A 23,930-nucleotide genomic window follows, 5' to 3' on the forward strand; every position below is an offset into this window, starting at 1 on the left:
TGCTATAAATCACACTTTACCTTTATTGAAAACACGGTAAAAAAAAAATTTCCTACAAAACATTCAGTGTAACATTTCAAACAAAGGAAAAAAACATATTACCACTGCTTTCCACAAAACAAAACAAAAATATCAGCCTAGCTAAGGCAGCAGATTTTTTTTTTTTTTTTGTAACACAACAAAATACCCACAACAGAGAACATTATAAACCATAATTCTGGGTGACCTAAAATGAACCAGGAAGGGTTTGATGGGGAGAAGGTATCTACACCAAAACTGTTGGGATTAAAGTAACACTCAAAGCACAATTTTTCAGCTGTGTTATACCTTGGTCAGATACATCCATGTGAAAGAGAAGTCAGCTGCTCAAGACTGTGGAGTTTACAAAACCTGAAGCACAAATCAGACCAAGAGGGGACCACCAGCTCCATTCAGCACCTCCCAGCCTCACGCAGTTCATAGATTGTGCGTAATTTAGAATTGTTTTTGTAAACTGTGATATTAACCAGGAACACTGCAGTGAAACCCTGAATGTGCACAGTGAAGGTACCTGCTGCCATCATCACAGCCCAGCCAGAAGCATCAACAGCCACGGAAAGGCCAGCTCAGAATTGTGGTTTTATGGTCATGCCACCTAAGCACACATGAAGCCAATTCCATGTGACAGGGATCAGGGGGCCAGCAGCACCCTGAGAACATCCTCAGCATCCTCACTGGGAATTTTAAATACAAAAATTAGAGGAGACAAGAGCAACACATGATCTCTATTTAGGTAATGTGGGGTTGGGCCCAAACCCCACAGGAAAGGAAATATTTTGTGTACATGTGTTTCATACACACACACCAATATTTCAAATCCCATACCTAAATATATTTTCTTTTTCTATCCAATTCTCCTTAAAGCAACAGAAATCACACTAACTAAGGCCAAACTACTTTGAAAGCTACCTTTAAGAAAGTAAAAGTGACTGAATTTTTTTTGTTATATAAAGCCAAGGAGGAGAAAGTACTCAGAGAGATTTTGTGACTCTTAAGAATTTTGGTCCAGACTGGAAAAAACTCATGGTTAGTGGGAAACAGGAAATCATGCACCAGCCAATCTTCTTCTTAAACATTTAAACACACCCACTGAATCACTGCACAGGTATCACCATCATGCCACCTCTCTGAATGACCAACTCACACGGGGAGAGAAGGCCCAAAACATGCTCATACACATGAAATACAAAAATCCAGAGAAAGGTGAAGAGCCTGAGCTCAGCATCTCTCACAGGCTGACCCTGCTGAGAGCTGACACAAGGTGTGCCCACCTCCCACTGAGGGAGGTCTCTCTGCACACCCCACAGCAGAGCAGGAACCCAGCAGGAGCCACCCTGCAGTGACACCACCCCAGGGCTCCCAGCGGCCACACCAGCTCCTTCCCCTCACTACAAGTGGGGCTGTACCCTCACAGCCCTGGAAGCTCAAAGCACAAATATGTACAGTGACTAAACCCTCTCACTCATGATCCAAACTGACTTGAGCTCTTGGTAATTTGTTAGAGGACCCTTGTTAGTGACAAGATTGCTTAAACGGAATCTAGTGGTTAAAAACAAATTCATAAATGTGAACATTTTTGTAGTGGAAGACCAGTTCTAACTAGGGAATGAATATCTCTCTATGTGGGAAAAGAAATACATGAAAATCAAAGCAGGTGCCCCAATACTTCAATAGCTGGTATCTATGGAAGCAGGGAATAGAGGAAGAATGCAAAATACAGCCCAAGAAAGGAGCTTCATCCAGTGATGCTGACTATAAAACAATGTTATGGGGGTAGGGAGGAAAGCAACAAGTGCTTGGGGTTAGTGATCAACAACCATCCAGAAGCAGCATTCCAAAGTGCTCAAGTAGGTACATACCAACATTCAGATACCTAAAAGCCTTTAAGAATCAGGATCTCCTAATTTCTATTTGATGTAAGGCCTTCATACAGATAGTTTCTAATTAGCTTGGAATCAGTGCGTCAAGAATATCAGAATTTACAGGATATTTCTCACACTATCTCTTTGACTGTTTGGAGTCACCTTCTGTATTTGTCAAAACATATAATGCTATGTATATTTTTTAAAAATCATTAGCATTAAATGAAGCTAAAAAGTTATTGATAAAATATGGCAGTTAACACAAAACTAGCAAGCATCCTAAGGTTTCTGTTGCCAAGACAGAGATACCTTCAGAAGTTCACAGGTTTCTATAAAAGTCCAAGATACTGTTTCACTGTGAATCACAAAGGAGATTTTAAGAAGTGAATTTTTTCTCAGTGTCAGTGAATTATTGGCTTATTTAGAGAACATACAAATGACATTTGTATACTAATGATATACATTTTTTTTATCTCTGAAGAGTTCTAGGTGCTTCAATTGTGAAATATTTCAAAAGCCTTCCATTAAAGTTGCCTTCTGGTGTGTTTTCTTACAGTGCATAAATCAAATCTATGTGGATTCTTCTGCTGTTTCATGTTTTGTCTATCTCAAGGGGGCAAAGTAGAAAAGGGGGTAGATATTGTATCACTGTGTGGCTGGTGGCTGTGGCCTTAGTTTGCTCTTGCTGAATGGGATAAATTCAAAAGTAGCATTTTTGTAAAGTTCAAATCTGACAATGTGACTGAAATAACCTGCCAGCTTACCAATAGCAAATTCAGTGTTCATGGGTTGGGGAGGGAAGTCAGTGTAGGCAATATTCTCTCAATTCAACTAAAATAACAACAAAAATCCTAATACTAGGAGGTAGGGAATCTTATTTCATTACAGCAATTAAAGCTTCACAGTTCACATCAACACCTTTTAAAACAAAACTAAGCACATTTCTTTCTGAAGAGGTTATTTATGTGGCCTTAATGTCCTGTCTCTGCTTAGATTATTTCACCCTGGTTTAAAAATATGCTATTTTCAAGATCAGAGAATACATTAAACAGGATTTAGCTGTTTTCCTGTATTTGTTACTTCAAAATTTTAGAGGCCAGTCCACTAAGGGTAAGGCTCAGTTGCTGTACATACACCACCACCCCACTTCTGGGAGAGGGAGAAGAGGTGGAAAATAACCTAGAGCATGCTACAAGAACTCAAGGAAAGCCACATGCAGGAAGAGGCCAACTGCTTTCTGTTTCTACCTTACTCCTTTCTAATTTAGATTGTAAATTCTTTGAGAAAAGGGCCATCATGTCTTCATTACACAGCACTGGGCACATGTGAGCACCTCAAGTAGCCTCAGCTGCTTCACAGCCTCAGGGGTGAGTGGCAGAGACATGGTGGGAGGGACAGGGGCTGCAGGGCCTTGGTGCACATCACTCCTGGGGACACCGGGGAGATGTGACACTCCTGGTGACACAAGGGAGATGTCACACTCCTGGTGACACAGGGGAGGAGGATGTGACACCCCTGGTGACACCGGGGAGATGTGACACCCCTGGTGACACAGGGGAGGAGGATGTGACACCCCTGGTGACACCGGGGACGACATGTCCCCAGGATCTCTCCCCATGTCCCTCCTGCCAAGCACCTGCTGCAGGAGCTCCTCCCTGCCTGTGTGGGCAGCCCAGCCCTCCCTCCACTGGTGCTCCAGGGGTACCTGGGAACCAGACAAGGGAAACCACTTGTCAAATCTTTTCATTTCTATGACACTAAAACAACCAACAGGGTCAAAGGGATCAGAGGAACGGGGCCAAAGATAAACAGCACATTACAGACAGTAAACAAAGCTCCTTATGAATGCAAAACTGTCACTTGTACAGTAACCAATACTACTATTTTTTAGCTTAACGTGATAAGCATGTGTGCTTCATGCTTAGAAATCCCACAAATATTACAGTTCTGCAATTGCATTTAATATTGTGCTACCAACACAGAAAAAAAGCCAAAAAACAGCTAACTTAAACACTCAGTTTACATCTATTTTTTGGTCTTGTGTGGTATCTAGTTGAAGATGGAAGCATTGATGTGCTTTTTGCCTCCTAAGAAGTGAGGCAGATGTTAATGTTACTAAGATCAGCTGTATATACCTTGAAGGTATAGACCACCTGACTCTACATGAGTCAAATACAGGAATGTATTGTCAATATCCATTAATGAATTACCAGTTGCTTGTATTTAAGTGACCATATGATTCTGTGAGAAGTATACAGTGACCTGTGTCCTGCATGCAGTGACAAAGCTTTGCATAAGCACGTCATCTTCAAGGCCAAAGGCATATTTTAATGTCACAATATCAGCAGTTGATTTTAAAACACAACACTGCCAGTGTAATTCTGAATTTCTCATCCATCTTGGAAACCACACAGCACCTCAACCATCCCACCGAGTCCAGTGTCAAGTTTTCCCTAAGGTAGCCTTAACCCACGCATCTGCCTGCAGAATCCAGCAGAAGGGGTGGGCACAGTCAAGGCCCTAAAATTTGTTCTGAAAAAGAATTTTAAAGTCTTGCCTGAAGCTTGGGTGCTTCTCAGCAGGAACTGCCCCTGCTTAGTTGAAGTAATTGCCCAACTCACTTGCAGAAGCCAAACACACATGAAAATCCACCTTCTTCTGTGTTCTTGGGTCACTGATGCCATGACAAACATCTCTCCAAAGGCACAAAGAGCAAGACTTATGCTGGTTCATACTCCTAGGTTTATTCCTAATATTAATTTCTTCAGAGTGTATTAACTGTCTTAGCATTGTAACAGAAATATTTATTATCTAAAAGCTAACTGGCTTCACACACCACAGTTCACCACCCCATTAAGACATGAGGACAATTTTGGTCATACAATGACTTGCATGGAAAAGGGGACATATTTCACTGGGTTTTAACTATGATGCCAATACATAAGGCTATAAGCTCTGAGAATACCTGGCTGATGCCCCTAATAATATATCTCCCAATATTTTAAATATAAACTCATTTTAGAACAAGTTTTAATTATAGCTCTCTGTTATTGGTTGCAGAACTTTGACTCAGATAAAGATTTCTCACTAAAGTGTCAGCACTAAGCAAGAGAAAAGATGCTTGTAAATCTTAGTGAAATCAAATAATTTTACTTTTTCTTCCAAGCCTTGATACAACACATCAATAGTCAGTTCAATAAACCTTGAATTTATACTGATCACACACACACAAAAAAAAGTAATCCTCTAGCATCATATTTACTACAGAAATATTTACATTATGCCCCAGTTCAAGTCAGAAAAGGCAGCTGAAAAATGATAAATCCTCATGTGTACTGGAGCATGATTTTTGAAGCACTTCAGGGAAAAAAAAAAACAAGCAGACATTCACACACACAGCAATAAGGTCTACAGCCCAGAGCAGTCATCTCAAGAGAACAGCCAAAGAGTTTCTGACACAAGGTTTACCTTATTTTGGAACCACACTGGAAACCAAGTTGTCACCAATGAATATAAGACCTCAAACTACAGACAGGCAGACTTGTTTCACAGAAATAGGAATTGAACAGGAAAATTTTCTGGCTCCCCACATGAAGGGGCACTCACTGAAGGTGCCCCCATTCCAGTCTGTTTGGAGATTACTTGTGGCTGAGCAGGACAAAAGTGCAACCAGATTTTTGAATACTTACTTGGTATTTTTCTTTACTATAAACTGCTTGAAGGATTCCCTAAGGCTGCAAGGAAATGCTACAAGAAAGGACATTATCACCCACTGATGCCGTCTTGAATCTAAGGCCTCTGAGCAGTTCAACACTTCAGCAATTCAAACTACCAAGACTGCACACACACGTTTTACTTACCAAACCACCTACTGTCATCTCTACAACCTTAGAACTTAATTTATGATATCTACACATATAGGCCTATATACACGAACATGTGTACATTAAAAAACAGGCCAGTGACAGATAACTGGGTTATGCCACTGAACAGAAATCCTGGTAACTGAAGTATAAACTCAAGAGAAATTTACTTCAAATTAAAGATTGTAGAAAACTGCAACTGCAGCCTCCTAGGCCTGTGCTCCTTGCATTGATTCCAGGTACTGCTTACACACAGTAGTTCATCAAAAATTTCACAAGGGTCTTGGGTAGGGAAAGGGACCTCCAGGGCACAACAGCTCACAGAACTGAGAGCTGTGACAGAGGGTCTACACAGCTTTTTACAAAGCATACTAGGCTCAGATTGAACACTGAAGTTAATCTTCATCTTGGACTTCTGTAAGACATTGTTTGACCACCAGTAAAGCAAGCTGGCATCTGGAGCTAAGGACAGAGAGCTGAAAACACACTGGCCTGCTGAGAAGGCACCATGACACAGCCTACTGCATCCAGCACTGGGATCCCTCCTGTCCTTTTTAACCCACTCTCAGTAGAGCTGTTCATCTCCTGTCATGGGTACCTACTCCAGCTACTTTACATTTCCAGTGAGGGTCATATTGGCCTTCAAGTGTATGTTTTCTTCTTTTTCTTTTTTTTATTTTAATCAAGTCCCAAAGTTATTCTTTATAGCTGTGTTTGTATAACACAGGAGGTACTGTGCATTCAAATGGTAGCAAGTCTAAAAATAAAGATGTGAAACTGTCAACAAATAAAAAGGAATGCATTTTTCTCCTCAGCTTCCAGTCTTCAAGGCACCTCCTGCATTAACTTCCTGGGAAATAAACAAGCAGACCAAAAGTTCACTGGAAAGAGAAGAATCCGATACACCTAACTTCCTCAGAAGCACACAGCATCAAAATGAGACAAGGCTCAACCCAAACTAACAACTAAAAGCAATATAAAAATGCTGATGAGATGACAGGAATGCCATGAGGTTGATGTTTTCAGCTCTGCTGACTGCAGGTGATTGTTATCACAGTGTTTTCTGATGGCCATTTGCAGAAGGCTTTGTCTCCGGGTCTCTTGGATTGTTTGATAGGTGAAGTTTATCTAATCCTGCAAAACATTACAGAATAAGGAAAACCTTAGACTCCCCCTTGTTTCATGCACACAGGCATTCAAAAGAACACAGAGAACCCAAATCCTACTCTGTGATTGCAGACTTCACATTTGCTGAAGACCAGAACTGATGTTCTACCTCCTGTAAGAATTGCTTCTGGGAAATTCCCTCAGTGTTGTTTAAGTGAGAAAATCCATTATAAGCATGGGAGATGGAGAACCCTCACTTTCCATTGCTTAAATCACAGACTCAGATGTTAAGAACCAAGAAAGACTTGCAATAGTTTATCCTGTTGCCTAAAAATACCTAAATAATTACCTAAAATTATTAATTGCATTACTTTGATAATTAATTATTATTTTAAACTAGAACATCTTTTTGTAAATCACCCACTGCTGATCTTAATGTCATTTGTGATGACCAGATCATGTCTCTTAACTATTTATATGTCAAATTACATTTTTATACTACACTATTACTGACTTATCTCTGTTTCCAGCCATTTGTTCTTACTGCACAATTCTCTATTGTGAGTGCTAATTCAAGTCTCACATCCTGCCCAAGGCAAGCAGTTAAATTACTCTTTTTGAGGACGAGGGAGATGAGGAAAGATGGCAAATTTAGCCATATTTTATTCAAATAAGACATGATGTCAGTCCTTCCTTGCTTGGTACAATTTCTCTCTGAAGTCTCCTATCAAGTTCTATAAAGTTAAGGATCAAACCTGGGAAGAGTTTCTTATTCATTTTGTGTAGACTACACTGAAGTGCCATGATGTGCAAAGTTAAACTTCTTGCATTGTTGGAAGTGGAATTCCAAAACTGACTGCACTACTAAAAAATCAAAATCTCCTAAATATTGCCTTATTTCTAGTCCTAACATGTGAATTTTTTGGTCATAGGCCAATTTTGGTTCTCATTCTCTGAATTCCATGGGACAGTTTTTAACAGACATAGTTTGTGATGTACAGCACTGAAAACAAACCCAGTTTGTGCCAGGAACCTGCACATTTCAGGGTTTGTGACTCCCTATTTGTGTCAAATCCAATGATCATTATCCTACTGTGCTTGCATTTTATGTTTCTTAATCTGCCTTCAACATCTGTAATTTTTTATTAAACACTTTATTTCTAATTATTTTACAACAATTTTAAATTAATCTTCCACGAGGATTCTGAGAAGTGCTTGGATTTTGTTTCAGCATCTCAACTCAAACAGTGAAAACTAACATCAGTAACTTCTAGATGATTCTATCTGAATCCTCAGCTGCAAAGAAACACTAAAGTTTCACCATTATTGCTCTCAATTTAAGCAAATACTACTCTAGGGATCTAAAGAGAGAGGAGCTTTGTTAATTAGTAAAGATAAGATAGCGTGACAACAATAAAAAAATAAAAAACATTTTACGCTCTTAGTATCAAATGTGTTTCAATCCTTTCTTCAATGGTCAAGAAACATCAATGCAAAATTTGATCAAATTTTTGATTATATCAAGTACAGGTTTTACTCAGCCAGTTACTAAGGTTCTGTACATTCTGTACAATGATTTTCTGAATAGATGTTCCAAAAAAAGTATGACAAAAAAGTTGAGATCTCTGCTAACTATTTATAGGGAACTACTAGGTTGATTTAGACAAAAAAGAAAGACAACCCATAGACAAGCTGAAGTTTAACGTGGAATAATTGCTCCTAGCAATGAGAATGTTTCTATGCTCTCCAAAGACTGAAAATCCAACTGAAGACCAGTAAGTACCACAGGCATATCACTGAAATCAACACTGTACCTTAGCTCTGGACTCTTCAAAAAACAACATGTTATTCATCCTCACACTTTAACTTAGAAAAATTTCCAGAAAAAAAAGTATTCTGTGAGCTGTGACAGAACTTTACCAGTAACACATCAGGGTGTCAGTGGTGGAGAAAGGGATGGTGAAGCACAGAGTGAATTTTCAGGGCTGTGTTACCTAATGCCTTCAGGAGCTCCTCTCGCACAGCAGACGTGAACTTTCTGACCAGACACAACGTTGTCATGATAGCAAAGAGCAAGTTGTAAGATAACACAATGTAGAAGTTCCCCAGCCAGTTGAACCTTCCAAAGTCTCCAAGGAGATCAAATCTGGTGATTCCTGTTAAATTGCATACAAGACTTAGATCAAAATAATCATAACATTTTTTTAGGAAACACAAAAATTTCCTTCTATTACATTTACATTTGGATGCAAAATTCCTACAGATAGCACACCAGAAGACATATGGTTAAACACACAAGACAATGTTTGTTGGTCACCATAAAACTGTAAGACACCTTTATCAAAATGTTTTTTAAATTTCATAGTGAAATGCTTGAATAATGGATTGAAATGAATTGTCTATTCTAGGTAAGAACTCTTTTTATAATATCAGTAAATGTAACAAGGAAAAAATCAGCCTTAGTATAAAACTGCTTGAAACCTCAGTTTTGATAAAATCCTTAATGATTCCAAAAAATAATGAAATGCTCCTTGAGCTTTTTTTAAAAAAATACAGGTAGCAAACAGCCTTTCTGTGAGAGCCACAACATCTTATGGTAAACACTAAGCTCTAAAGTGTTCTTCCAGAGCACTGCTTTTGAAACCAAAGTTTAAAAACATCTTTCCAAGCGCAGTTTTTCTCCTGGATCCACCCACCACTACAGCCATGGAGCATTTGCACAGAAGGAAAAGAGGCTGAAAGGTGGTGCTGACAGGTCTCCTTCACAGGGCACCTCCAGCCCTGACACTTGGGCTTTGTGCTGATCAAAGGTCTGTCAATCAATAATTAAGTGATCAACATTTTTCTGAAACATGGAAACATCCACAAGGTGTAGGGCCCATGGCAGAAGGCAGAAGAGGAAGAACCACAGGTTATTCCTTTGTCAGGTGTCATGGAATACTGCACTGAACACATGGCAGAGCACTGAGATGACAGCTACATGATCATTGTCTAGGATTCAAAAGCTGTTTTATTCCCAAAAAACCTTTGGCACAGATGATGTCAGAAGGAAGTGTGCCCTCACAACAGTGCAAAAGCAGGAAGCTGACCCCGTCCCAGAACTAAAATGGCAGCAGCAAATGAGGCAATCACAAAGTAGCCCTGGCTCTGAAACTCCTGAAACCTCCTGATTTTCTATCATCTTACTTTGAAAGTATTTTGGGGCTTTTAAAAACTGACTTCAAAAGTGATAATAAATGAGGACACAGAATTAAGGTCAGCTGCACTTCTTCCAAGGGTAAACCTGACACTTAGGAATCTCACTGTATCTGCACACCCAAGACCTGCAAGGCAGTTATCACAATGTTAAATGATATACACACTTCTTATACTCAGCATCTGTCATTTAAATTAAAACATCGAAATTGAATTTGGTACCTAATGAAAAAATACTGAAATGAAAAGAAGTTTCAAAGGATGAAACAAAACAATCACTGATCAAAACAGCAAAAGAGGCAAGGAGAAATACTAAAAAAAGCACAGAAGGTCTTAGCACAGAAAGAAAAAAACAACTGAATTAACTGGTGAAGAGATGAAGGACAATAAACACAGAGCTGCTTTCCCACTTCAAGGCAAACAGAGTCCTTAGCATTTCCAAAGCAGCAGTGCTTTAGCCAGATTGTGAAGCCACATGAAAATTAAGAAAGTCAGGTTTGAATGTACAGGCTCCCAGAACTTTAAAGGAAAAGGAACAAAACAGGCAGAGCACTGGAGTTCTCTGGGAAAGGAAAAACATTCCTTGACACACAGAGGTCCAGAAGAACAGTGAGCCATGGAGCAGTGTTACCAGGACAAACACAAATGAACCCTGACACTTCTCTTAAAGTAGGTGGGAAAATTATTGTCCATAAATTACATTCAATTACATTCAATTTCTTCTTACAAACAGAAAAAGTCACTGCTCATCAGAAAAGTGACACAGTAACAGTCTGTAAACTCAAGGGAGAAAAAGGTTAAAAAGGTTTTGATGTCTTTCTTACAGAAGCAGTACCCACTCAGCCCACAAAGTAAAAAAACCCAAGACTTTTAATAACTCCTCAGTAATTGAACAAAAACTTGCATATCTAGTGGCACAAATATATACACACAAAAGCTGATGAAATTTTACCAAATAAACTATTAAACAAAAACCAAATGGTAGGTTTTAGACAGCACACACAAATAAATTTAAAATCCCCATTTACTTGTACATAATACTCAAGTGTAGAATTCTAGGAAAACTTCCATACACCAGAAAGTTCAATTTTCTCTGGAATTCTTTGTTTTTTGTATTCTTGACTTTAAGAGCCTTGTTCCTAATTTGCTTCTCTGTGATTAGCAATATGGTGCTGGTGGGAAACATTTCTGAAGGGCTACTAAAAGGCTGAAAAGTTCTGGGGAAATATCAGTTAACTTATTTAAGTAAAATAACTTATTTTAGTTTAAAACTTTCCTGGAGTTCTAGAAGAATGACAGATTAGACATATCCACCACCTACATATCTAATTAGAATGCTATGAAACATGTAAGAAGAAACTATTTCCATTTTTTAAAGTTGAAAAAGGTCAGTGCATGTATAACTTTTGCTTTTTCACCTTTCCCATAAGGATAAAGTCTAGTCTTTTCTCTATAGCCTAGAATCTCGCTTTTTTAATAAAGTGAAAAGACTATGAATCTGCTTAACATATTTATTTCTTTTCATCTATTCAGTGCCACAGGGAGGTGGCATGTAGTGCAACACACATTGATATTTCTGCAAAAGCACCACATGACTCACTGTACTCTAATACACTCTATTAATCCTGTTTGGACAGCTGTGACTGTGCATTTGTTAGCTGTGTGTTAATTGTTCCATCTTTTTTCTTCTTTTATTTATCTCTATGGCAAACTATTCAGGAATTTCACTTGTTAGTCTGGTTTTTAAGTGAGTTTTACCATTAATCTGTTTCCTATGAGACAACAATGGACCCAGCGTGTACACTTACTCCCACAGAATCTGGTTATTATCAACTGGTAATCTCATGGATCATTAACAATTAATTTTATTTTCTTTTAAACAAGTCTTGAATGCAGTAACTTAGTAGACACAAACTCATGTTACAATTCTAAACAGTGATTTTTCTATGGCTCCATATGCTAAAACCATTTCACTTCTTAGACCTTTATACTGGTTATATTTTAAAACTCCACTGCTTTAAGTACTTGAATTACCCTTTTACATTTTTGTGAAGTTTTACAATAGATTTTTTTTAAGTTCTGGAATGCTTATTTTAAGATTCAACACTCCAAAATGCACTGCAGTAGGTTTTTTATTTGCTATAAAAATTATTTATAATTTATTAAAATATCCCCTCATACATAGCATGAGAATATCCAGTATAATACTGGAAAACCATGAACTGCTCTTGATTCAAGAGTATTTTCCCTGAAAGGAAGAGCAGCTAGAGAACTACTGAGCACACACTGCTGGTCTGTGGGCCTGAGCTCAAACTTCTAAGCTTGTACTTAAGACTTGTACAGCCTGAGGTGAAGATTTTTGTTTTGTTCTATTTAATGTTCCCAATGAAATTCACATTAGTTACAAGGATTCTGCACTACTTAAAACATGTAATAGCCTTGCAATTTAGCTTCAAGAATTCAAGCTGAAGATTACCTAATTAAAGTGAAGATACAACACATTTTTCCAACTGGTTATAACAGATTAACTACTTCAAATGCTACTGCCAATCCTTAGCAATAAAATCAGGAGTTCTTCAGTTCTGCTATGGTAGACTCCAAATTGTTAAATTTGAAAAAAGAAGTTAACAAAAAATACAAGCATGTTACTGTAGGGGAAACTAAAGTAGCCTGGTATCACTGCTGATTTAAAAACTTAATAGATGAAGAGTCATTAACTCTTTTTAAAAAGCCATTTGCACTCAGTGTTACCTTGAATTTCAGACACCAAATCCCAAATGTATTTCTTGACAGGAACTAAGCACTAATTTCACAGTGAACATGAAACTATTTCAGACTGCTCTGGACAATCAGTTTTCCTATCTTTTCATCTGACAATCTCCTGTTTTAAGAAGTTTCAAATCTGACCTTCTTAAAATAATCTATTCCCTAAAAATACTTAGCATCATTTTCTTTTTAGAAAGTATGTCCTGCAGTTCATGTACATAGATGTATGTTCAACAGTTAATGTTTGTGTAGAAATGAAGGCCACAGATACATGTTTTTTCATCTGAAAGTGATGGCAAATTACATACCTATTATGAAAAATACAGGTACAGGCTCTTCTTTCTTCTTGTTTTTTTTTTTTTTTTTTTTTTAATTAAACATCCTTTATTATGATATTATTTCCATTTCACTTACCCAGTGTCCTTGACATCACTGGCAAAGCAGAGCTCAGCACCAAGATTGAGACACAGTTTCCAATTATCTGTTTGAAAATGACACAGCATTTAAATGATAAACGAGATTGCTGAAGGGAATACAAAGAAAAACAGCAGTCAAGATGAAAAAGAATAATTCTTAAAAGGCACATTCTTCAAATTGAACCTAAAGCAATTTACTGTAACATATTGTTAGTCTTGCTGACTTCTGTCACTCCTCTCCACATGGTGTTACACAAGACAAAAATGATTCCAAGAAAAAAAATCAAATATGTATTCATGTGCTTTTAATCAAAGTGTTCTGTATGCTCAGATCCAAAATTATTCAAAACAACCATGTTGCAAAGCATCAACTGTTTACTTACTTCCTGTGAATGTTTTATAAAAGAACAATTCCATGGGCTTAGAATGGATGACTGATACATCAGCTTAAGCCTTGGATGTAACTGCTTGCAGGATTAGCACTATTTAAAAAATTACAACAAAGAGCTTCCTTTCAATTCAATGCCTGTTGTCTACTTTAAATAATACGAAAAAATTCACAGCTGTTAGATTTCTTCTTGTTCTTGTAAAGCCTTTAAAAAGAGTAATTGAAACTTTCTTTCACAAGGGATCATTTTCTTCAGGTCTAGTTCTATCAGAAGCCAAAAGGAAAAAAAAGTAAACTTGAAAGTAGGTAGACATTTATACATTCACTATTTATCTCCACACTATTCCTGGTTTACTGTAAAAAATCAATAGGAAATATTAAGAACAATCCAACTCTCTACTACTTATTCCTCTAATCATTCTGTGTATATACCCACTCACTTCCAACAATTTGTAGTAAAAGTATCTTATTCCATTACTTAAATAAAAAAAATATAGAAACAATGAAACATATTGAAAAAATAATTAAATTCAACATCTGTTTCTTGGTTACTGATCACTTCCCCATGTCAGGTGGGGGAATATTTTGCCAAAAACCTAGGCATGTTCCTCCCAATTAGGTAACAGCATTGGTTATGCTAAAGCCAGTGCTAAATTGTAGAAAGTCAAATTAGCTTCAGATTGGACAATGCTGCTGAATAGCTGTCCTCAGTCTTAGTTTCATTATTCAAATTTGAATTACTTTGTCTGTATTACTTCTAGCAACCACGTTGTTCAGATCTCAAACAAGGTCCCTGAAGTACAGTTAACACAATCAAAGTTACTCATTAGCAATAAGTTCCCTTTGAAGGAAGTTCTTTCACTTGCTTTTCTATAGCCAGTTAACAAGCTCTGCCATTCCTGGCTTTTTACAAGTGAATGGATGCCATCCAAACTAAACAGAGCACATCCTTTTTCCCACTCATTCAGCATTTTGACAATCTTCCAGTTTGTGTTTACAAAGCTTACAAACAAATACTGATCACGGCAAATGAGCCATTCAGGGCAATTACTAAGAGAGTCAGTTTGTCTTGGGTGGCAAGAAAGACAGGAGGGGGCCATGCCCATCCCAGATTGTACCTTACCTTTGTCATGGTTGTGTCATCCTTCCTGGGAGTGAAATTCTCAAAAAAACGAAGACTGTAGAAGCCGACGACAGAAGATACCATAAGATAGCTGTGAGAATTAAGGAAAAAAGGAACCCCCAAGGAATGCAAGTTTCACTCAAGTTCTCAGCAGTCTCCTAAAAGTCTTAAGAACTAAAGAAAAAAGAAACAAAAACAAGTGTTTGAGAAGGACTGACCTATCTTTCTTCTTTCCAGGCTAGTGTCTTAGTGTATTATCAGTGTCCCAGAAAACTAGACAGAATACTTGTTAACAGACTGAATTCTTTCAGAAAGGATACAAAATCAAAATGATTTCAAGTGCTGCTCCCACGAAGCCAAAGGTGGATAAGGAGGCATTTCCTATTCCAGGTCCCTACAAGGAAAAAGAAACTTTGCATAATTAAATAAGATCCAAGCAAGAGTTCATAAAGTTAATTTCTACCCAGAACACAACATGCAACATCTTATAGGCCATACAGCCTTTTCTCAATTCAGTGTTTCAGGGGGGTTCTGATGTCCCACATTCCAAGTCCCCCCACCCCATGCAATGGCACCAGCAGCTTTCAAACTGCAGTGAAATGCATTGCAAAGACAGAACTGCAAACTTCAGATTACTGATCTGCTGTAGTGCATCACTGGATCTACACAAAGCTTCTGCACTATTTTAGTAAGCACTCACTAGATGACATGTAATAAATGTTTGTGTGGGCACAGAAATGAAACCTAGAAGCAAAGTCAAGGTCAAGGCTCATTGGTTTCCATGTTATTAAAGCAAAATCTCTTACTTGCACTTCTGCAAGGCATCCAAAGCTTTACTAAAATAATAAAAATTGTAAGGGAAGATTACTTTACCCCTGATCCCTTTGGCATTGCAGTCTCATCAACCAACAGGTAAAGAATGTTGAGAGCGACTAAAAGAACTGAAAAGGACTATAAAAAAGAGGAAACAGTCTTGTTATTGAAAAGTATTCCACATTTTTAATCTTCACATTTATCCTCCTCACCAGACTCCATAATGTCCAGTTTTTGTTAAATGGTCAAGAAAAGAATATCAAGATTGCTGCTTAAACAATCTTCACTGAGAAAATTTAAAACTATTTTCTCAAATAACCAAAGAACTCTATACTTTTAGCTGGGGAAAAAAAAAAGAAAATTCTTACTGTCTCAGTCAGGAGCAGTATCATGACAGCTGGATAAACTAAATTCCTTTCCCAAGCAGAAGCCTTTTTCCTCCGTTCTGTTCAGAAGAGAAAAAACATAAGTCTAATACCATAGATCAACTTAGAATAAAACAAGGAAGAATCATTCAGCTATCCATAAGCTCACTATAAATATAAGTAACAACAGTATCCTGATCTGGAGCAAACATCAACCAGTTCATAAGAACATCCACCTGTACAGCTCTACAAAGCAATGGCAAAAATATGAAACCTCTCTAGAGAAAGGCTGGGGAGACAGAGACAAGCAGATTTTTCTTAGAGGCATGTTTCCCCTTAACTTTTTTCTTCCCTAGCACACAGCAGTATATTTTAGCATGACCTAAAGGTCAGAATTTCAGATATTTAAATAGTATTTTCCTCTTGTAAGGCAGGAGAGATAGAACTAACTTCATTAGCATGTGCAAGAAAAGATTGTTTGAATTTTACAGAAATAATTCAAACACAAAAAGGAAAGTAATGTCATCAATTAGCACAAATATTCATAAGCATATTATACATGAAAAGCTACATGCAAAGAGGTGTTACAATTTCTCTAAAATAATGTTGAAATAATATCCAAATCAGACTCCTTACTTAATTTTTTTTTTGTTGTTGGAGGGGTGCAATGATTTCATCTAACATATTTGCAAACGCACAAATTTAGTTAAGAACAAACTGGAATCAATCAAGCAACTGCTCCAAACTAAACACAGCACCTTAATGTCGTTTATTAAACTACAATCTACATGAAACACTAGAAAGTTCATTACCTAGATTTGTTTTCTTGCTTCTCACTTTTTCAAGCTCACGTTCCAACTCTACTGTCTGGTATTCCACTGTGGAAGAGACACCTTTTAAAACAAAAGACATGATTTTCTTTTGGATGTGACTGCAAGGCACACAGTGACAATTTGGATTTAGGAAATATCACATTAAGCACTTGTGACTTTAAGCTGCAGGGGTTTCTTTGAGACTCTTCAAATACTTTTCAAAAACAGCAGAGTCTACCCAGAAGATTTCAGCACAGAGGTTGCAGCATCATCTCCTGTGATCCCAGTCTGTTTGCTGATGCTGAACTTTCACACAAGTCCAATGACCAGCCCTAGAGTGACAGACAGGATGTCTCAAATGCCTCATTCTTAAATCCCTATAGGATTCTGGTACCAAGATGTAAAGAATCCCCAGATGCCCTTCAGGAGCATTATTATTTAGCAAAAGTGGACCTTTGCCTTTAAAACAGCCAGAGCTCCAGATTCAGCTTCTGCCCCTCCCTCCCTTTTCCTCAGCAAGCTCAGTTTCCACACTCTGACCTGCTTGCTGATGGATCTTGTGCTCATACCAGTGCCTGCTCTGTCCCTCCCTGCCAGTCAGATATTCCCACAGCCACTGTGAGATGAGACCAACCTCTTCCACTTTCCAGTTCACAACATACATGTTGTCACTGTTGTGCAACTCCCCATACTTTCTCCTGTACATCAGCTTAGCCCTGACAACCATAATATTAATCCCTTTTCTCCTACTAATTTTCTGCCAAAAACTGCTCATCAACTTTTCTTCCTATCCTTATGCAGCATTGAGGAAACCCAGCCCATTTTCTCTCTACATCTTTTTTCTCTTCCATTCTCTTCTAACCACTCCTCTTTTCCAGTGCAAGCACAATGGGGTTTCCTTCACTGATGCCAGTTCCTCTACAAACCCTGCACAATGTTCAGGCACTGACACAGCACTGCAATGCTGACTAGAGACCTGTTTCTGCTGTTTCAGTTCCCATCCCATTATTTCTGCTTTAGCTTTCACTATCTGCAATTACAACCTGGAAATATTCTGCCTGGGATAAGTTAGAAACTCTCAGCTCATCTTTGTTCAGAAGTAAAAGGGATGAAAGTGGGGCAATCTCACCTGAAAATAAGTTAAGGGCTCCTATTTTCCCTGTCTATTCCAGGCCAATTTCACTCTGCAATAACACACCATGGCAGTGACAGTTCAAGGTCTTAAACCCGAAGTCTTCTCTGCTGTTGTTTTGCTGATTTACATTCACACCTTTCACCTGCTGGCCATTCCCTACCCTCAGCCCCACCTCTGGCCATGGGCTAACCTGTAAGAGCACCAAGCTCCATGGACTTTTTTTAAACAGTCTCTAATAAATTTATAGGAGATTATTATTCTTGTCCAGGCTTTTATCTGATATCTTGATCACTTGCCTACAAAATCTAAACAGCACTTAGGCTGCTGGCACAGCAACACTACTTTGTAGTCCAGTCTCATTATTTCTTTATTTTCTGTTGTCTCCTCATCCATCCAGCAACCTCAAGAAAAAAGGTGACTCTTCTTATTGCAGACTGTGAAATACTGATTTGTTCAATGCAATCAAATCACCAATGAAACATCCAAGTGTTAAAAATTTTAAAAGTTTAACTGAATTAAATGAATGTTTCTTTCACATACATTTTTGCATATAACATGCAACTTCTGTGCTTTCTCTAAACATTTATCTTGAATATCAGTGACATAATGAATATGGGATAATATTTACAGGCTTCAAATATATAAATAACTCTAAGCTCAGGACTATTCAAGTAAGACCTACAGACACTGTTCCATTACAACATCTTATCAATTGAAGTGCCTAAAATACAAATGTCAGTTCCATTTCTCAGTGTTTTTTTAAAAATTAATCATTATACACAGGTTTTCAGAAAAAGTCTTTATAAAACCCAAGCTAATTATCCCTATAAAAATAAGCTTTTGTAATGATGCATTTCCCCCAGAAAAGTCTAAAACATCTGTTTTATGGAATGACTAATTACTGTTAGGTGGGAAAAAGGATAGCAATAGAGCTCAGTGGGAAAAGAACTTTCATGGAAGCGGCTGAACAAGAAGGAAAACTCAAGTCAGCATCTGATGTTTTCTTCTTTTCTGTAACTGATTTAGGAGTCTCTGAGGAAAAGCTCAGTTCAATATATATCTATGTTTTTTTCTCCCCTCAACATAAAAATCCAGAGCTGAAAACACTGATTTCATGGGCGTCTATCCAACAAATCAGCATCATCACAGAAGGTCCCTAAGACACAGGTCAGTAGAAATTCTGAATCATATCTAAGTGCTGTTGTAGTTCCTCCTTAAAAACAGTTGCAAACAACAGGTTGCTATACAAAAGGATATTTTATGAGAGAGGCAAGGTTTCAGATCAGTCAAAAGAGTATTTGGAAAGGATGCAGCTAAATTCTTAAAAGCTCTCTAACATTAGCTTTATTTCAAACACGCACAAAGTTCAATGTCAGCGCTGTCTAGCCAATAAATCAAATTGGTAGACGAGACTTGTTTGGACTAGCAATGAAAAGTTAGAAGGGATTCTCCAAGAAAGCCACAAAGCAGCTCATTTAAGGTCAATTTAACGGTATTATTCTGTTTTTCTTCCAGCCCCGACATAAGATTTCAGTACCTCAAAGGAAATTGTAAGAGTATCTATTTGCATTCCCTCAAGGTGATTGGCAGTTCACCACCAATTAGTTCAAAATTACACTGTTACTAGTGTGCAATAAAAACAACACCTTTCATCTTTCTTACATAGGTAAGGATACCTTCAGAGCCAATAACTTTGATCAAGTAAGTATTTTTGATCCTACCCCACCCGTCTCTTTGGATTCAGGAAAACTAATAGCTGAAGGCAACTTTTTTCTTTTAATATAAAAAAGTCCCAGCTTTATTTTTCAACTGTAGGAGTGATGTGGGTACTGAAATATAATACACTGGAAACAAACATTTTCCCAAAGCCCAGTATCTCTTCAATAGATAAAAATACTGGGGTAGATAACACAATCAAACTTTCCCCTCCCTCCTCCTCTGATTTTCAGTTAGACACTGCAGATACCTGAGGAGGAAGAAAATTAGTTCCCACAAAGAAGATCTACAGTTTCACAGATAGATTTATTTTCAAATATGAAAAGCTTTACAATCATCAGGTATCACTTAAGCCTCTGCTCTGGTCCTCTTCATTTTAATCAAAATTCAACTCTTTAGTTATAAATATAAATAAAGTATTTAATTTCAGAGCACTTTTCTGGAAACCTGCCCAGCAGGGTTACTTAAGCACCATGGATTCCACCACCAACATGGTGGGAGAGTTGCAACAGCCAAGGCAGAGGAAGTGTGTAGCTGAATATATCCACTGTGACAGAGCAACAGTGACAATCTGTGTGCTAAAACACAGATTATGGCCTCCAGCATCACAGACACCTTTAACTGATGTAATTAGCACCATCCCCATTTATACACACTTTAGAAAAGGCAATAAACATGGTAAACATGACCCTTCATAGCTCTGGCAATAATGATGTCAATGCTTCTGACATAGAAAGGCTTCTGGAAGAGAAGACAGGTTTCCACGCTCACCATAATGAGAACTGTGCTTAAATTTACTAAAAAACTACTACAAAAATCCTGCAAACTATCTTCCTGCACATATAACACCTTGCCCCAACTCCATGCAATATGCAGTTTAGATTTTCATTTACTTTTCAGCTTAAGTCCTTTAATTTTCTCTGTACATCAACCTAGGGGTTTTCAAGCATTCCTTTTGGGGGTGTCCATGCCATTCCCTCAGCACTGAAACAGAGGGAATCCAGGTCCTCTCCTGTCTCAGGACATTAAATCCCATGTCTTTCACTGCTCAAGAGCAGGCTGGTGAGTGCTCCATGGAATATGGGTGGGCTCAGCTCCACTTCTCACTGAATACCAAGCCACGTGCTGAAAGCAAATCCAGTCTCTTGGCACACATCCTAAATCCATTCCCAGCTAGTAGGTACCTACAAACAGCCTAGGCTGATGGTCAGGGGTGCTCCCAGCACACATCCTAAATCCATTCCCAGCTAGCAGGCACCTACAAACAGCCCAGGTCCACTCCACAGCTGATATCACACTGCAATATAAGCAACTCTTGAGAGACTTCTGCAAGAAAAAGAGCAGCCAAGCATCACCTAAATAATCACATTCCCCATCTGAACACTGCTTCCAATAGATTCCTGAATAACTACTGGGACATTGCTCTGTGTTGTACACAAGTAGAATCACCATGACAACATAAAATATTCAGTAACAAATATTTTACAGTTCCCAGCTAACATCAAACACACGCAATGATTATCATCACCCCATCACAGCTTCAAAGACACTCACTGCCTGCACCTTTTTGTGTGTCTGTGTAAATGCACACATAGTGTGTCACTATAAACACCTGAAAAGGTGAATGTTACTTTTAAACTGAAGTGATGGCTGATTTCAGCACAAGGAAATCACTACTCCTCCACAGATTTTGAGCCCTGGAATAAAGATGACCACCATGACCTCTGCTATCAAAGGTACTTCCCCTGACCAAGCAACTTTGAAAGGAGACTTAATGAGACCTAAGAGAAGGAAAGCTTAAGATACATGACAGAAGACTGAAAAGCAGGAGAGAAAAACCAGGAAATTTTAAAAATTAAGGCTAAAATAAGTCATCATGACACATACATTGTTGTACTGTCTTTACATGAAAATTCCTTGGTTTTCAAAACTGCAGTAATTGCATAAATTATGGATGGATGGCTTATCCATGCAGTTAAAAGCAAGTCAGAAGATTTGTACAACATGATTTCCAGGTTTATAGAACCAATAAATTTTCCATAAGTGGTCCCTGCCTGTTGCAACACTCCTTTCTCTTCTAAGTCAAAACTTCATGCTTTGCTTCATACTTCATGTTTTTAAACACTTCATAACAAAAACACCTTATCAAGAAATGCAAAATTTTAAGTAAAATTTTAAATACAGTAATTCTAAAAACATTTGTGTAATTATTAATTTTCCTTACTTATTAATAGAATGTTTTATTTTTTAATTCACCAAATAACTCCTAGAATATAATGGAGTGCTCTGATTTTTAATGGATTACTACCTATGATTTTAAATAACGATCAACCAAAACACAAATAATCCTCCAAATTAGAAACAAAAACTCGTATTGCAGGAAGTCAAGCCTCTTGCTAATGTAAGTTCATTGTCCTTCAAACAAGGCTGAAATAGAGTCATTTACCAATCCAAGCTATTTTACAGTAAGGGTGGTAGGTCTGGACAATGACTCAATTGCTCTCTCAGGCTCAGAAGATTCCCACATTAGAGAGCTGATGAACAATTCAAAAACAAAGCAAACCACACAAAGACAAGAACCAATCTTGGAAAACCTGGTGAGGAAATGTACACCTGTAACATTTGTTACAGGCTAAGATGTTGAAATTTTCTGTTTTGAGAGAAGAGGCTGACCAACAGAAACTCCTGACCAGAACCACTCTAAATACTGTATCTGAAGCAGTACCATTACAGGTATAGCATACATACCATTAAGCTTCCTCTGAATTGCTTCTTCCTCTAAAGTGATGATATACATCTGCTCATCTAGGTCTTCCAGGATCTGTATTTGCAAACAGAAACATGAACTGAGTATCAGAGACACTTGTTTTCCTGACTGCACTCACACAATCAGATTGACTTTGCTCCTGTAACCTGAACTTTAAATACACGGTCTACAACTTTACAATAGTGACACAAAAAATTCACAGATTATTCCATTCTGTTACACAACTGTATCTTTACTGTAAGCAAAGTTAAAGGTTTGATTTTGAGCTAAGGATTTTATGTTCAGTTTCAATTTAAAGAGACAGAACAATGTCTGACCTATATTCAAACCATATCAAACTTCACACCAAATTTAAACAGAAATAACTAAAGATTTTGAAAAATTGTATTAAAAAGCAACTTTTCACATAAGCCAGTATTTCATGAAAATATAAATTGCTATAAGCTAAAACAAATCAATGAAGTCAGTCTATCTCAGCTACCAGGTGCCTTGAGACTAGAGATAAAAACAGTAGTTATTTTCTTTGTATTTACAGGGTTGAACCGATTAATGAAAAGGAAAGCGAGATCTAAGTGCACCCAAATTTTAGTAACTACAAACTAGGACATGCGACACTGAAGTCACTAGAGCACTTGTAAGTGGTACAAACTTCTCCCTTCCCTCACAGCATCCAGACCATGAACCAAAGAGCATCTGTGTGTAAAAAGCTCTTAAAGATGACAACTACCCACATTTCACCCATCTGTGTGTACCCCAGGAACCCTTCTTGTTATCCAGACTTTCTTTGCTCTTGTGTTCTTTGCAACTAAACTCAGAATATGCCCACATTTTTCAGGCACTGGTAAAACACAGAAGGAAATACTGCTAATAAATATTAGTAGCATTGACATAAGCAGAAAAATCAGAGAAAGTCTGTATTATTATAAGAAAAACTTGGGAATAAAACCAGGCTTTAGTGCTATATGAAAAAACAGAAATAGTGGTTATAGAAACTGATGAACTGAAGAGTTCTGTAAAAGTGTAAGCATTCTAGATGAAAGACCCAAATACCATTCCACCTTCTCACAGGTAGCACAGGAGGACAGAACTGAGGAGCACTTACTGTTGGTTTCACCAGCAACTGACCCATAACTGTAAACATCCTCGAGAGCCCCACTGGCGTACACACTGCAGGGGAGGAAGAGCATGCAGAACAGTCATTTGTAAGTCAAAGAGAAGGTGTTTTTATTTGGATGCTTAGTGTGCTATTCCACATATCACCATTTTTTGGTTTTGAAAAGAGCAAGAGCTTAAAGCTCCAACATGAACTTTCAAGCACACTGTAATCATACGATTTTGATCAAGACAAGCGTCTCTCCCCTCAGAGCTTAACTGTGACTTTTTGTCAACAAGGAACACCATATAATTGGAGACCTTAAACCTGCTCAACCAATTAATTAATTATTCAAATCATGTGGCACGTGAGGCTATGTCTTCACCAGTAAACTCAGCAGTGCCAGGACGCATTCCTGGGCTCTAAGACTGGATTGCCTACACCAGTAAATTGCTAGAACTATTCCTGGC

General features: G+C 37.9%; 1 protein-coding gene across 2 annotated transcripts in view; it reads right to left on the reverse strand.

Moving 5' to 3' along the window:
- The window catches only part of LMBR1 (limb development membrane protein 1), a 70,248-nt gene continuing 46,318 nt past the window's right edge, over nt 1-23,930 (reverse strand). For both annotated transcript variants that reach the window (XM_063182434.1, XM_063182459.1), the window contains 10 exons: nt 23,470-23,534; nt 22,349-22,421; nt 16,750-16,830; nt 15,941-16,017; nt 15,633-15,710; nt 15,080-15,153; nt 14,760-14,850; nt 13,247-13,313; nt 8,866-9,027; nt 1-6,898 (listed from right to left, as the gene is read on the reverse strand). In XM_063182434.1, coding sequence (XP_063038504.1) covers nt 6,816-6,898; nt 8,866-9,027; nt 13,247-13,313; nt 14,760-14,850; nt 15,080-15,153; nt 15,633-15,710; nt 15,941-16,017; nt 16,750-16,830; nt 22,349-22,421; nt 23,470-23,534 — 851 coding nt within the window. In that variant the 3' untranslated portion in view covers nt 1-6,815. The remainder of the gene's footprint in view (nt 6,899-8,865; nt 9,028-13,246; nt 13,314-14,759; nt 14,851-15,079; nt 15,154-15,632; nt 15,711-15,940; nt 16,018-16,749; nt 16,831-22,348; nt 22,422-23,469; nt 23,535-23,930) is intronic.

The sequence above is a fragment of the Melospiza melodia genome, chromosome 1, assembly GCF_035770615.1.
Source record: "Melospiza melodia melodia isolate bMelMel2 chromosome 1, bMelMel2.pri, whole genome shotgun sequence".
Taxonomy (NCBI): Eukaryota; Metazoa; Chordata; class Aves; order Passeriformes; family Passerellidae; genus Melospiza; species Melospiza melodia.